Here is a 16,531-nt window from a genome sequence, read left to right as displayed (position 1 = left end):
TCCAGAGGGTTGCAAGACTTAAATGTTATGCTTAATTCTTCCTATCCCACCCCTGTAAGCTGAATGTGTGTGTTCTATTTTCTGGGCTGAGACCAAGAGTGAAAAATGTCAGCCTAAGCAGTTTCTTTTTTTTTTTTTTTTTATAGCTGTAGCTGAATAAATACAGTTTTTAAATGCAAGTTCTAATCTTACGATGGCCAGTTAATAGAAAAATCTTAGCAACATCTATTTACTCATGAATTTGGTGCCAGGCACTGCATTTTAGCTTATAAAATTCGTGTAGCTTATATAAAGCTACTCCCACTGCAGTTATTGTCTTATTAATGTGAATGTAGAGATGTGGAGAAAGTTCCTGTGCTCAAACAAGTAATTGATTTTGGTCTGTCAATTTGAACAGCCATACAGTAACATTGTAATGAACAGAAAACAGGCTATGATCATTCATAGGGGAGCTGTGAAAATACTAATATTGATTTCTCTTTGGCTTGGGGTTTTTGTTAGTTTACAAGCCATGTGATAGCTGAGGAGAGTTTGATTGTCAAGCTGCTTTTTGAAACAAGTAGAGTTAAGTAGTTCATGCTTTCCTGTTAATGTCTTGTCTGTTGAGGCTTAACATGAAACGTTGTCAGGAGAATCAAGCTGAAAAGTATCATCTCAGGCTGATAAAGCAGTTAACAGTGTGATTTTGCATTCCAGAGGTTAAGACCCAGGCCTGATACTTACCTGACACCAGTAGGTGCTTCCCCTGAAGCCATGAGGACTTTTTTTATGCTTTTTTGTCTTTCTCTAGAGCAGTTGTTTTCCATTTGGTTGCAGTGTGGTGGTGAACAGCTTCCAGGTATCCTTCCATTAAAAGACTCCTGAGGTTGTTCTGAGGAGACAGCGAGGTGTGCAGTTGTTGTTCCCCTTAAAGTGTCTCTCTATGTGACATAGGCTTTGTGAGATGAGCTAGCAAGTTTCATCTTCAGTGCAGGAAAAAGATGTCAATCCTTAATGTCCCCTGTGTCAGGGAAATAAAAAGAGTGGCAGCCTTGCTCTATATCATTGCCTAGAGTCAGTTCATGGGATTAAATCGTGCACTGTCCAGACAACTTCTGTCTCTTTATTTTGTTAAGGAAAAGTGCAAAGTGTCACTGAGAAGAGTGGTGCCCTATGTCAGGTTATGGTCTCCTTTTGTCTCACATATTCTTTGAAGTAGAATTTGCCTTTTTCTTTGATCTTAGAAGCTGTATACCAAGTCTTTAGACATCAGAGGCTATAACCATATTTAAAGTTGGGGTTAAAAAGGAGTGAAGCAGGGATACGTACTGCTTAGAAATGCAGATTTCAGAGCATGTTATTTGCAACAAATTATGTATGTAACTGTATATGAAAGGGAGTCCTTGGAGTTCACAGCCACTTTTATACATTGTTGGCATTTTGAACTAAAATTTGTTTGGCCACCCCTGAGAACTGCATCTGCAGTAAGATTAAAAACTTCTGATCAAAATGAGGAATAGCCATATATAACCTTTGGCAACCGCATATGGAATAACACTCTTTATTCCTTTGCCAGTTTTGCTTTCCTTTCTGAAACGTCTGCTCTGTATCGATGTTTGTTGTGAAAAGTTACCCACGTGTTCATTAAGCATATTAAGGAGGGAGGCAAAAGAAACTAGTTTAAAGGAAAGAAAACTTTGATCAATTTAGAATAGTTACAGAGCAAAAAGTCAACATAAATTTTAACTGTTCTCTTGGGGCCCCAGTGAATGTGCATAGTTAAAGGATGAAAAATCAGCTTCATAAGGATAAGATCTTTAAATTCCGATACGGTTGTTGAGGTGCAGCTGGCCTTGGGTGTTTCTCACACCACAGACACTTTGGCTTTAGGAGATCTTTGAGCTTGTTTTCTTGCATTGCAAGGTCCCAGTCGCTGCTGCGTTCTCCATCCTGCACTGGCTTGGCACTGTCAGAGAAGAAAATGGTGTGAGGGAAGAGAGGTTTTGCTTCTCATTAGCAAGCAGTGCTTTGTCCTTGGGTGTGTGTAGGTATGTGTATGTCTATGAACAGTAGAAATGTAGGCAGCTGCCCACACTCCTCTGAAAAGACCATAACAGGGAAAGCAGGAGTTCGGCCAGAGGCAGAGCATGGTGTGTGTGGGGTTTGGGATGGAGAGGGGGGTGGCGGAGGAACACGTTACCCCAGCTCCACTTCCATCCCTGGGTATGTAAGTGCACTCCAGAATGCTCTAACACAGCTCCCCTGCATCCCTCCAAATAAGTATTTGCAGAAGAAACAGTGGTTTGTGCTTGCCATTTGTCTGGTTCCCTTTTCACTTTAACTTAGTTTGCTGCAGAACAGATCCTTTTAGCTTCCTTAGCTTGCTCTTTGGAAAAGATGGTACTGTACACAGAAAACAGCAGTGCTGTCACTGTGGGCTTTACAAGGCCTATCATAAAGTTGGCACATTCAGGTTTTGTGTAGCAGAGTTTTGCTTGGGGCCACACGGTAATGCTGTGTTTTGCAGGCTGCAGTAGATGTTAGTGAGGCTCATCTGGAGTGCAGGACGCCAGTTGCAGGGCTCTGTCTGAAGACATCGCTTCATAGTCCCTCCAAGTCAACTCCCTGAGTATTTGCCTTGCCTTAAGTGATCCAGCTGAAAAATAGACATGTTTTCTATGAGGAGCAGTGCTCCCTGCAGCTGGAGGATGTGCCACTTGCCACTTCAGATGCAAAGCAGCAGTGTAATGCTACCCTGCTGTCTTGGGGTAGAAGCCTGCAGGGGGGTGGGAGCAAACACTGCAGCACTTGGTTATGGGTTCTAGGAGTGATAGATCTGTCAAAACTAAGATCTGGTCTTTAATAAGTGCTTTTATTTGCATATGCTAACTGCTAGTTCGTTACAGGCATACTGTATTTCCTATTGTATGGACCTTTTGCTGGGCACTGACATATAGTCCTAGGCAAAAACCAGTTACTGAAGAAACCTGTTTTGCTGCAGGGAGTTCTAGCAGAAACTCTGGAATGATGTGTGGCTTGCTTTGTGTGGACTTAGCGTATCAAATTCTTTGTAGTTTTTTTGAGTTTGCTATGAAAGCATAGCCCATGCTGTTCCAGATCTTTCTCTTGTTCACATTACAACCTGACTTTTACGGTTTCTTGCAGGCCAGCCCTCCAGATCTCTATATTGAAAGATTTAACGTAGCTCTTGGACAGTATATGGGAGCATTGCAGAGCATTGTGCCTCTTTTCATATATATGGTAAGTTTTAGAAAATTCTTTTCAAATAAAATATGTCCATACACAAGATACTGGCTGAAAGCGAAAAGAGTAAAATGCAGCTATAATGATTTTTAACTTGTAGCACTTACAATTCATGCCTGCTTTTGCTGCCTGCATAACAGTACTGATCGTGGGGAGAAGGGGGAGCTGTGCTTTTAAATGTAGCATTTTGCAGTTGGTTTCTGCCCTAATATTTCTTTCCTAGGAAAGTGGGGGGAATGGTTTTTATTTTGTTGGGAAAAAAGCTGTCCTAAATAGTTAAGTCATTATTTATCAGATGTAGTTTGTTGGCTTGTTATATGTTGGCTTAGTACTTTGGCCAGATTACAGAGATGATTGTTTCTTGCTTTTAAATTGCATAGATTCAGACAAGACAGAAAGAAATGTCTCTTGGACATGTGTGTCACTTGATAAAGCAATTTAGAGCATTGAGTGGATGAAGACAAACTTAGGTTTGTAGCACTGTCAGGCATACTTGCAGAGGTTCAGAAACCATTGGCTATAAGCATTTGTCATGCTGATTTTGTAATTCAGTGTCTTCTGCAGCTCTCAAGAACTTTATAATTTGCATCATTTTTGTCAAAGTGCCAGAAGTTTTATTCCCTTTTTTTTTAATGGTAGTGAATAACTTAAGCTTGAAATTTGTCCTCCTAGAAACCATCCTTGCATTGGCAATCACTTAGAAGTAAAAAAAGAAAGGAAGTATTTGTTAGGAAAGAAGCTTTTTTAAAAGAAAAAAAATATTTAAACTGATTAAATAAATTGCAGACTCTTCAAAATTATTCTCACTGGCAGCTTCCCAGAGTTTGGGAAGCATTATCTTTTAGAAGGATATCCTGTTTCAGTGAATGTATCTGAAACCAGGTAACTTGCTACAGTCTTTCAGCATAGAGCAGCCATACAGATTTAGAATAGTAAGGGTTGGAAAGGACCTTAAGATCATCTAGTTCCAACCCCCTGCCATGGGCAGGGACACCTCACACTAAACCATGTCACCCAAGGCTCTGTCCCGCCTGGCCTTGAACACTGCCAGGGATGGAGCATTCACAACTTCATTGGGCAGCCCATTCCAGTGCTTCAGCACCCTCACTGTAAAGAACTTCTTCCTTATATCTAATCTAAACTTCTCCTGTTTAAGTTTGAAGCCATTACCCCTTGTCCTACCACTACAGTCCCTAAGGAAGAGTCCCTCCCCAGCATCCTTGTGGCCCCCTTCAAATACTGGAAGCTGCTCTGAGGTCTCCACGCAGCTTCTCTTCTCCAGGCTGAACAGCCCCAACTTTCTCAGCCTGTCTTCATACGGAAGGTGCTCCAGCCCTCTTATCAATTTCGTGGCCCTCCTCTGGACTCGCTCCAACAGTTCCATGTCCTTTTTATGTTGAGGACACCATTTGTTGGTTTAAAAGGGGAATTTGCCTGTCTTGAAATGTATGTCTTCTGATCTCCTTTTTTATCTAGTTAATACAGAATGAAATCCAGTTGCTACAGCTTTACTTGTAACCTAAGGGGTGTGTTCCTGGTGCTGATTTTGTATTTTTCTCCTTGTTCCTGCTGTAAAATCCTGGAGAAAAACTAAGAAGAGACTTTTTCCCCCTGTTGCATTCAGATATCTTTATATGCTAGCCGTTTATTCACTTATGTGTGTTTATTGCAGGCAGGTGTTTAAGAGGTCTCATAATTTAATATCCATTTACAAATGGAGATAAGCTGTTCAGGTGTGTGCTTTTATTGAATACTTAGTTCCATCACAGAGGTCAAAAATCTATCTTTAACAATTAAGACCGCATAACTAACATCAAAAAATGTTCATGGTAGATGTAAGCATACAGGTTTTATCATTATAAGCTCTGTCTTTATGACCAGACAAGGTATAATTGCTAAATAGATTTCTGTATCTTTCTTTCTACACAGTTGTGATATGTGGTGTTTATATTTTCAAACGAGGACTGGTCTCTATCTCTTCCTTTCGTGTTTAGAGTTTGAGTCTAACTAATATCTAAACATTGTAGAAATGGTTAATGAGTAATAAATAGACCTGTAAAATGAATAGGGGTTTTATATTTTATTTCAGAGTGAAGAAAAGTGAAAGTACTCTCTTGGCTTAAAGGAGAAGCTTCTTTAAAGCATGACTAGTGATTTGTTCAGGCAGTAGAATTCTGTTTCTCCAAATGCTTTTCCATCTTATAGAATGAATGAATGGTTTGGGTTGAAAGAGACCTTAAAGCTCATCCATTTCCAACCCCTGCCATGGGCAGGGACACCTTCCACTAGAGCAGGTTGCTCCAAGCCCCTGTGTCCAACCTGGCCTGGCTTAATTCAAGTTAGGCCTGAGAATCATCATAAATGGTTTGGGTGGGAAAGGACCTTTAAAAGTCATATAGTCCAACCTCCCCTGCAATGAGGAGACACATCTTCAACTAGATCAGGTTGTCCAGAGCCCCGTCCAACCTGGCTTTAGATGTTTTCAGGGATGGGGCATCTGCCACCATTCTGGCAACCTGTGCCAGTGTCTCACCACCCTCATTGTAAAGAATTTCTTCCTTAGATCTAGTTTAAAACTATGCTTTTTCAGTTTAAAACCATTACCCCTTGTCCTACCAGAACTGGTGCTGCAGGAAATTCTGTCCCCATATTTCTTACAAGCCCCTTTTAAGTGAAGTTAGTGACTCACATGTTAGTCCCTCTTGCTGCCGAACACAGTGCTGATCTAGCTCAGCTATGTAGCTGGTTTTGAAGGCTGATGTCATATTAAGTGTCATACTTTTTCTCTGAAATTATTTATTGATCAGTGTTGTGCACGATGTGGAAAATATACTTAGGGAAGTCAGGATGAAAAACGTTCACCTCAGGTTTTTTCTGTATGTGTTTGGAAGTACTTTTATGTACAGCTACTCTTGCAATTTTATATTTTAGGGTCTAATCAAGTTTTCTTTCAGCAGTTTCCTGTATTTAGACAAGACAATATAATAAAAAAAAATTGCAAGAGGTGAAAACCTGATTATCCTACAGTATAAATTACAGCTTTGCAGTTATTTAATAGTTATTTTCACTGTCTTTTTAAGTGAAGAGGACTAAGTTGTTGAACTTGTCCTTTTTATAGGAGATACAGGGATTTCCTTTTTCAGTAGTGATATGAGTACTTTAATCAGGAGTTTCCAAGGCTGTTGAGTTAGAATCATAGAATCATAGAATCGTAAGGGTTGGAAAGGACCTTAAGATCATCTAGTTCCAACCCCCCTGCCATGGGCAGGGACACCTTGCCCTAAACCACGTGGCTCAAGGCTCTGTCCAACCTGGCCTTGAACACCGCCAGGGATGGAGCATCCACAACCTCCCTGGGCAACCCATTCCAGTGCTTCACCACCCTCACTGTAAAGAACTTCTTCCTTATATCTAATCTAAACTTCCTCTGTTTAAGTTTGAACCCATTACCCCTTGTCCTACCACTACAGTCCCTGATGAAGAGTCCCTCCCCAGCATCCTTGTAGACCCCCTTCGGATACTGGAAGGCTGCTATGAGGTCTCCACGCAGCCTTCTCTTCTCCAGGCTGAACAGCCCCAACTCTCTCAGCCTGTCTTCATATGGGAGGTGCTCCAGCCCTCTTATCATCCTCGTGGCCCTCCTCTGGACTCACTCCAACAGCTCCATGTCCTTTTTATGTTGAGGACACCAGAACTGTACGCAGTACTCCAAGTGGGGTCTCACAAGAGCAGAGTAGAGGGGCAGGATCACCTCCTTTGACCTGCTGGTCACGCTGCTTTTGATGCAGCCCAGGATACGGTTGGCTTTCTGGGCTCAAGTGCACACTGCCGGCTCATGTTAAGCTTCTCGTCAACCAACACCCCCAAGTCCTTTTCTGCAGGGCTGCTCTGAATCTCTTCTCTGCCCAGCCTGTAGCAGTGCCTGGGATTGCCCCGACCCAGGTGTAGGACCTTGCACTTGGCTTGGTTAAACTTCATAAGGTTGGCATCAGCCCACCTCACAAGCGTGTCAAGGTCCCTCTGGATGGCATCCCTTCCCTCCAGCGTATCAACCGAACCACACTGATAAACTTTATTCTGAAAGGATGATTATATTGCTGCTTAGGAAAACTTTTAATATGCATTTAAATATTTAAAATCAATGAAGCTGAGGAAAAGCTGAATGTTTTTTGTACAACCAAAACGTGTTTTTGTCCCTCGGTGGCCAAAAAAGACATTGAATATTTCCTTTGGCGTATTTCTGTGTTTCGATGTCAACAGCTCACTGTTCCTTGTTCTGATAGGTACCAAACCATGTGTGTGTGAATGGTGGGAATACAGGAAAGGTGTTTTGTTAACCTGGTTGTATAAGGTGACCAAGATGTGTTTCAAATTCTGAGTTGAGAGAGGTGACTTTGCAGTTGAGGGAGTTTTCCGTTTCCTGTTGCTAGGCACACTAATGGCTTTATTTTTTCACGTGGTGATGGATTTTTTCCTAGTCTTATGCTGCTACAGTGAACTTCTCAAGAAAGCGTGGAGACACAGAGCAATTTTGTCCCTCCAAAATTCTGTGGGTCCTTCAGAAGCCCCAGGATGTAACTGCAGATAAAAAAAACTAGAAGCAGTTTAGCACAAGGTGCTTTATTCCTAAGAATAATTCCTAGTGGATAAGTGTTTGCTTTGTAAATCTAAATGAGCTTATTCTGGATGCTCACAGATTGTGCATATCACAGTATGCTGCACGCATGAATGAATAAAAATCATATTTCCACTTCAGGAAAAATTAAAATCAGCATTTAGATTATATGCTTTTTTTTCTAATGGGTTCTCAGTTGTTAATTATACTTGGAGATATAGCTGAAAAACTGTTATCTTGTGGTTTTAAATGAGCCTAATGCTTGTGAGCACTGTGGTTTTAGGATAGTTAAGAATGCTTTCGTTGCCTCTAAAATGCTACTGTTCTTACTGGGTGGTATCACACTTCGTTGCTTATTATCTAGAGGGCATTTTGCGTGTGTCTGTATACACATATATATGAGTGTGTGTGTATATATACATGTGGATGAGATGATAAGCATTCTTGTATTGTTTTTTTCTCTTTCAAGTATTTATTGATCTCTTAATAATATTAACACAACTGTGTATTTTAACGTTTGCCTTATGTGATACGGTGTTTTGTGGAAGAAAGGCTTATATTGTCTCTGACTTTCTCAGTTACTGATATCTGCTTACCTTTTCCTGTCAGTTAGACCTGTAGGTGACTTAACACACTTAAAGAAATACTGGTACAGCCTAGGTAGTGACATCTCCAGTAATGAGAACAGGGAAGGTGACAACTCCTCTGCTATCTGCTTTCAGCCCTGTGTATTGGAAGTGAAGTACTTACGTTAGATGATTTTTCATTCATGCAAGTGTAACATCCTTTTGGAAAGGTGCTTCCAGGAGAGCAAACGTGAAGAATATTTTACAGTTGTTCCATGTTAAGTAATCTGTTGTAACTCTTCTGCTTGAAACTGCTGGGCATTTTTGTTGCTTTTCTAGTTATAAAACTTAAGGCATAGGCTTTCCAACTTGAACAAAAGGAAGCATCGCAGTTTGCACATGTTGTTGCCAGCTGCTTTTCATGTAAGAAGGGAGGGAAAGGACCAGTATAAGTTATTTCCTTAGCTGGGTGCATCTCATCTGTCAACTAAGAATCAGTAGTTTGGCATTGTCAGGTTTGATTTGGGTCAGTAGACTTGTGCTGAGATGCTCTGGTCACTCCTGTGTGTGGCACCAGTAGGTACATGGTAGCATATAGTCAGGAAGCTTAAGGTGGAAATGGTTTAGGAAGTTAGGTCTGATGGAAGACCTCAGTATGGTGCGTAGCTTAGTGCTTCTGAGATGAAGGCCAGGTTGGACAGAGCCTTGGCGACATGGTCTAGTGTGAGGCATCCCTGCCTGTGGCAGAGGGTTGGAACTAGAAGATCTTAAGGTGCTTTCCAACCCAAACTATTCTATGATTCTATGATGTGTATCTTCAGTTGCTGTGAATTTCTCTTGCAATGGCAATTCACCACTGTCCAAAAATATTACAGATTAAGTTAGTCTCTTCTTACAAGTGAGGTTATTCTGCAGAGCCTCTCTCTTAACCTCTGTTCAAAGAACAGGTCAAGGTGAGGTGAGAAACAACTGAGTAATAGCCCTTGATAACACCTCTGCAGGTAGGGAGGGAACTGTCAATAGGAAGTTACTATATTTAGAAAAAATCATAAGAAAATTGTTGTCTATTACTGCAACAAACCTAAACTTCAATAGGGGCAGGTTTTCAGCCCTCAGATTGCTTTTGTTCCAATAGGTTCAGGTTTCATTAAAGGTAAATGCTGCTGAATACTTGCCTTGAAAATGTGATTTCTGCATGGTCAGTTTATTATGGTATGTGTATAGTTTTGGTAATGGCCAAGAAAATGGGTTTCACAAAAAAAATAGATTGCTCTAATAGTGTTCCAAGGGCTTGTTCCAATTATGCTAAATGCTTTAGTGAACAGGAAAACAACTTGATTTAAAGCGTGGAAAAACCTTTCTCCCTTAAGAGTTCCCTTCCTCTAGTAAATCTCTCAGTTAAGTGTTTCAGTACATTATTTTTTGTTAAGTTGATTTTCTATTACAGTATCTATTTAACTCTATTTACACAAGTTGTCCAGATGAATTCGGTTGTTCTACTTCCACGTTAGTGTTGTAACAACAGGAGATTTATCTTGAAACAATTACTTTTTCCAGCATTTAAAACCCACTTATGAATAAAATAACAGACAAGAAATCTTACTCTTAATTGCAGACTGGGAACTGAGGAGTAACACCAAATATTACATTAGGTTTAGAGGTCCTCAAGGAACTCGTGAATAGAATTTCCTTTGAAGGTTGAAGAGGTGAACTTATGATTAATACTGAGTGGGTTGAGATAACTAAATCCTAAAAATTCCAATGTAGCTCAGTTTTGTAAAGATCTGTATATATCGCTTATTGCCACAGTGGATTAATTCTGACCAGCCATCCTCTGGGATTAGCAATGAACCACAGAAGTAGATGGTTGTACTGATGATTTATTATTGTAACATACCTATTTTATTGGCTTAATTGCTTTTAGGCATAGGTAAAAATGCTTTGTTTTGTTGCGAACATTATGTCCAGCCCTATTTTGGAGTTAGAGCATTTATGAAGTTCTAAAATGAAGTGTTTTTTCCTCAAACTCCCCAGTCTGTATCAGTATGGAGATACATCAGTAGATACAGGGAGTGGGGGAAAAGCACCCTATCTATAAGTAATTTTGTTATCATACCTATCATACCACTTGCATTCTTAATTTTAAATACCTGGGGGTTTTTTATTGTACAGGAATGTTCTATTTAGTATAAATACAGTCACCAAGGAAGTGCTTTACAGATCAAATATTCTGCAGCTTTAAATTGAACTATTTTTATTTAGGGATAAGTAACTGTACTTTATTTGCTATTATGAAAAACAAACTTGAAAACTTCTGTCTTATTTTCCAGAATAAATTTTACATAGAAACCAAGCTTAACAGAGACTTAAAAGATGACCTTATAAAGCTGTTTACGGAACATGTTGCAGAAAAGCACATTTACAACCTAATGCGTAAGTAAACCTATTGATTTTTTCTTAAAATGGGAGTCTGGAAAACCACAGTGCTTTCAGGTATTGCAGAAATCCACAGCCAATAGGGAGAAAATGGCAAATGATTAGTGAACTTAAATACAAATTCCTTTTGAAGGCATCTGCATGAAGAAATGTGGCACACTTGTTCAAAGAATATGACCTTGTATGAAGTAAGGGTTTTGTTGTGTATCTGGGGGAACCAATCTATATTTTCCCTTAGGATTTCTGATCATGACAACAAATGTTTTACTGTCCTGTTGCTTATGCTGTTACTCTTTAATTTCATTGTCAAAATATTGACAGGTATCATTAAGAATGTGGCGTGGTCAAAGAATTGCGACACCACTGGGGTTACTGTCATGATGTACTCTAGTACTTCCTGCTAGTTAGTGAACTGCATAATGCTGGCAGCAGTTGCTCTGTTAAGCTAATGGGTAAATGCAAATAAAATATGCTTCAAGTGATAAAACTTCCCGTTAAGTGCTCCTGTGGGTAACTCCTGCGGTGAACCGCTGAGTTTGCCTACAGCCTGCCACTATCTGTGTGTGGTTGTGTGAGCTTAGGGACCTGGGTACTGGCCTGGTTAGTCCCTTGAAAGGGCAGTTAGCAAAGGTGGAGATAATCAGAGTTGGAGTTCAGAAAGTGGTGAGCAGTTGACCAACAGGGCTGAGAGAATTGCGATTATAGATGCTTTGTGCAACTGGATAGTTCCTATGCCCTGGGCTGAGTTCAGTACCTAGCCTGGTGTACACCCTTTTGTAACCCACCCATTCTGCAGTGTCTCTGTTCTCATCTAGCTGCTCCTCTCCCCTTTGCTCTGAAGCAATTGCTATCTGTATGCTAAATGGAGACCAAAGAGTGGACAATTAGTCAAGTATACTCCTTCTTTTGTCTTTACTTGGGTATTAATGCCCTTCCTCTCCAGAGGAGAACTGAGGCAAAGCTTTGCTAAACTTTTTAGGGGTCACTGTGAGTTGGTATTCTTGGAGAAGTGTGGGTGAACCAAGGTGCCTAACCTCAGTTCAAGGAGCCTAGTAGTCTAGAATGATGGGAGATGATCACCTCTGATGCCATCTTGTTCTTCCCATTTGGAAAAGTCTCCCTAAGAAGAGCTGTTAGCCATGTAGCAGATCAGATCACCTTGGAAATAGCAGGACAATGAGGAATGCCCACCCATGGGCCTGATCTTTTATTGTGTGCCGAAGAGGTTTAAAGGTATCATGAAATCTGGTAAGATGATTGCTGCGACAGGATCATTGAAAATTCAGCTGATGCTGCCTTAAAATTAAGTACATTTAATTTAAGTGTGTGCATTTTTCAGGCAATGAAAACATTAATGTGATTTGGGTTTTCTACAATGACAAAGCAAAGATTAAGCTGGTCTGATCTTTAGAACATAAGTATGAGAATCAAATAGTAATTGTAGATTGAACTATTGAGAGAAAAAACCTGTGGTTGTGTGTGTGTGAAATCTGAAGTACTTCTCCCCAGCTCTGTGGTAGTTGCAGAAGTAAAATTAAAGTAAATCATTGAAAAATTAAGCTGTCACTGATGGGGTTGCTGTGTATTGGGTCTGTTGTTTAATGAGCAACTTCCTTGGATTTCATTTCAGTCTTACCATCAGCTTATTAAAACTAAGTTATTTAGGTTTTTTATCATACTCCTAAGTAAGATAATATATACTGATGTGTATAAACTCCTGACCATGACCAGACTTGTTTAAATCTTGGATAACAGGATCTTTAAATTGAGTTAAAGCATGCCCAAAGAAAATTCTAAGCTTGCTACCAGTTCCCTGGGAAATAATTAAAGACACGTAGCATTTGGTCCCTCTTTATTATTATAGTACTGTAGAGGTGCTGAAAAAGGTGTAGTGTTGTATTATTTTCTGCCATTCTTGGCTGTTCTTTCTAGCTTGCTGAAATTCAGGCCATAATAGATAAGAATATTACCTCCATTTTTGGGAGTGTAAGGGCTCTGTGAAAACAGCATGTAAGTCAGTGTTTGTTAATTACTGCCACATTGTCAGTGTGTAGTGCTGTTTCGTGACATTTTATATAGATTTGGTTCAACAGAAAAGCGGTTTTGTATTATGGGGAGGGGGGGAATAAGGTTTAGAGTGGGCATGCTTAGGAAATGAAAGTCAGTGAAATTGTGATCTATATAGAGAAAGGGGCTGTTGTATAAAGAGGTGCTGCAGCTGCCACTTGAGTGAGAAGCAGCATGCCTTCCCTCTATTTTGAAAAGCAGACAACAAAATAGGTTTAATCTGTTTGTGGACTAGCCTTGGAGGACAAGAATAGCATCTGCTTTTGCTCTTGAAATTTGTTGCTATGTTTTTTGTACAAAGGGGGGTTTGTTTGTAGTATCTTGTCTTTCTATCAGAGCCTGGAAGCTGGTATTGGTATTTGAAGTTGTGTTCAGGAAGGACTCTAAGTACATTTCAGGTTCTTTTTGCTCAAAGAAAAAGTTCCTGCTCCACTTCAAAAGATGGGGGAAAATAAAGTCAGAGCAGCAGTGCAGCACAGACCTCTTCCTTAGTGTTTGATCTTGCTCAAACTCCTACTGGTTGAGACGGCCCAAGTCCCCGTGCTGTGTTCTTGAAGACAGGAAGATCCAAAATGAACTCCTGGTACAATGGTCTCTTGTGGTGGGAGCACTTATCTGAGCACTTAGTTGCAGAAATAGAGTGATAAAGGTGAATTCATTACTTACAGAAGAAATATAGCTCAAGTGAGCTTTACTTGGACAAATTTTGCCTGCACAAACACCGATTTGGTTCCATTTATTTGATAGAGGAAATGTTTATTAAAAAAACCCCACAGTGCTCTACTATCTAGTGCACTTATGAACAGTTAAAGTCAATACATTAAAAAAATACACAGATCCATGAACACAGTTGTGTTTGTGAAACACTTTTACATTCACACATATTGAGTCAATGCTCTTCAAATTAAAGTGGATACTTTTGAACTAAGTGAATATAACCTGATTATGTTCCTTACAAAGCCAAAGCTGGCTGTTGCAGATAAGGCTGTTGTACTAAATGGCTTGGGAGAAGTTGCTGTGTGCAGAACTACTTAACTGACTGTAACAAGCAAAGATATAGCATCTTATTTACAAGAAGATTCAGAAGTGGAAGGGGGGAAGGTGCAGATAATATCCCCAGTCACTAGGGAAGGGGTGGTGGTGAATGTTGTCTTTGTTCCTGCTTGAGTCCTGCATGAGATGATTTATAAGCAGGAAAATCCAGAGATATGTGGGATTTTTTCTTATGCAGCCGCTGTCTCTTCTGGTAGGTTAGACCTGTGTTACCTGTGTTTCCTGTGTTCCCATTGTTGATCTGCTGTGTCAGGAACAGATCATAAAACACGTCCTTTTTCCCCAGAGGAAAGGAAACCTTTTGGGCCATGGTGAAAATGCTATGCTATAAAGAGGGACCAAGACTTCACGACTCTTAAAATTGTTATCAGGATCCATGGTGAGAACATGGCCTGTGAATGATGCAATTCCCTGAAATTTACTGATTCAGAACTAGAGCATGGGCTTGAAAATAGGAAGTGTAGACAGAACGATCATTGAGAATCAAAACACTAGATTTCGGCTTCTGGATGTCTCAGATCTTTGTTTATGATGTATATTAAGATAAGTACAGAATTAGCTACTGAAACCTGAGCGTACAGAGTGATTGATTATCTGTCTGTAGATTCTCAATAGCATGTAGGTGACTGCTGAATGTAGTTTTCCATGTTAGTGCTTGTGTGAGTTAGGAGCTATAAAACCCAGTGTAAAAATGTATCATTTATATGCACCCAAAATACCAATTCTCATGGTTTTCCAAGAAAAATTTCATTGTAAAAAGCCTGGAGGAGAGGGAGGACTCACAGCCTGTTTCATTACATGAGCAGTTTCTAATAGCTTACTGAGAAAAACTTTTCTATAAGGATTCTTACTTAAGACAGACGTTGGGAGAGGAATTTCCACTGTGTCAGTGCTTTCTGAAAAGGACTAGAAAAGTTAACTTGAAAGCTGGAAAAGGCTGCTAACAGCTTTCTACAGATGAAATTGTCCAGCTGTCCTTTTTGGTTGCAGCAGATACAAATCTAATACAAAATTATAGAGAACGAATCTAGTTATAGCTGTTAGAGTTGATAAATGTAGCAGGGAGCATGTTTCCTGTTGCTTGTGCAGTGGGTAAGCAGGAGAGCTACGTATTTAGATGATGTGTTTTGCTGTGTTGACCTCTAGAATTGATGTCAGCGAAGGACCCTCATCTCTTTGGCTTTGTACTGCTATGACATAATGCCGTTTGTTAATAAATTCATTATCTAGCTCCTGTGGCTACCTCAGGAGACGAGCAGCAATGCAAAAGGCTGTGATTGATGCCAGGTTCATGGCCTGGTTGTACAGCTACAACAGAGAACACAGGGTTTATTTTGATGTGTTGGGTTTTTTATTCACTTGCCATGCCTCACCTTTTGGCAGAGATAGACAAGAAAAAGATGGATTGGATTGACTTCTTCCTTGCTTGAGCTGGCATTTCTTTTTCCTCCCCTCTATTTTGACAGCTGTCTCAAATAATCCATGTACGAGAAGCAACCTGTTATTGTCCTGATGCACAAACTGCAGAGAAAATCCTCTGCCAAGAGAGAAAACATTCATTATTTTTCAGCTGCTTACAGAAAGCATTTGCCATTAACCTTTCTGTATGCTGTTTTTCTGGTTTTACATTCAAGAAGTTGTTCTTTGTTCTTCTTCTTACCTTATCAGATCTAATGCTTATGTTTCATAAGGAAATAGCAGTAGCTTCATAAATTAACTTGTTCTTGAATGGCTTTACTGAATTGGATCCAATGTCAGTGTAGCCCAGTGTCTTGGTATTGACAAAAATGCGTAGAGCATCATTATAGGTTTGGCGCAGCAGAAGTTTGATGACCATGGGTTTATATCATGGAAGGTATTTGTCCTGTGGGAAGAGCTGAAGGTTTCCTTGCATGGTTTAGGCTACATCCACGTTAATAAGTGGTGTGGTATAAAGGGAATAGAGTAAGAAACACCTATGTGTTGTTGAGGACCCAGTGTTCACCTTTACATGCGTTTGAGAGAGTTTTATTTCACACTTGCTAATGTCTGGTCCTGTGGACAGAATGCCAGTTAGGAGTTTGAGCACATCTGGTTTAATCTTGCCCAAAAGGAATGAAGTTAATGTGCTCCAAGGCAGCTCTGTCATACGAACCAAGGAGCTGTAAATGGGGATGATCAGTGAATTTGCTTCAAAAGCACATTTCTAATCTGAACTGAAGCATTAATAGAGAATCTGCCCTTAAGCATTTGAAATCACTATTCTTTTTTTTCTTTGAGACACAGGGTGACTGCTGTGATGGCAAAAGCAGTATGTTGTTAATAAAAAGTTCCATTTGATTGCTGGCGCTCTTTCCTTGTGTAATACATTGGGTGTTACTCAGCCCCTAGACACTGCTTTGCCTGCTTTTCTTCCTTCAAGTGTGCAAAATCAGTACGAGAAGAAAAATCTGCATAATCTTAACTCTGCCACCTTCATAAAGCTGTTTCGTGCTTTTTAAGAATGATACAGAAGAATAAAATTGTAGATTTCTTTTAAAATAATAAAATAATTTTAAAAGGCAGAATTACT

The 16,531-nt window shown here is 39.9% G+C and overlaps 1 protein-coding gene across 2 annotated transcripts in view; it reads left to right on the top strand.

Moving 5' to 3' along the window:
• Positions 1-16,531, top strand: part of CACUL1 (CDK2 associated cullin domain 1) — a 52,226-nt gene that overhangs the window by 20,001 nt on the left and 15,694 nt on the right. The window contains exons 4-5 of one of the 2 annotated variants that reach the window (XM_030486581.1): positions 3,145-3,240; positions 10,755-10,857. In XM_030486581.1, the coding sequence (XP_030342441.1) occupies positions 3,145-3,240; positions 10,755-10,857 (199 nt within the window). The remainder of the gene's footprint in view (positions 1-3,144; positions 3,241-10,754; positions 10,858-16,531) is intronic. The other variant, XM_030486582.1, reaches the window with a different exon arrangement.

This window comes from Strigops habroptila, chromosome 5, assembly GCF_004027225.2.
Source record: "Strigops habroptila isolate Jane chromosome 5, bStrHab1.2.pri, whole genome shotgun sequence".
In the NCBI taxonomy this organism is placed as follows: Eukaryota; Metazoa; Chordata; class Aves; order Psittaciformes; family Psittacidae; genus Strigops; species Strigops habroptila.
The sequence above is the reverse complement of the archived record's forward strand: the minus strand, read 5'-3'. Positions and strand labels throughout refer to the sequence as shown.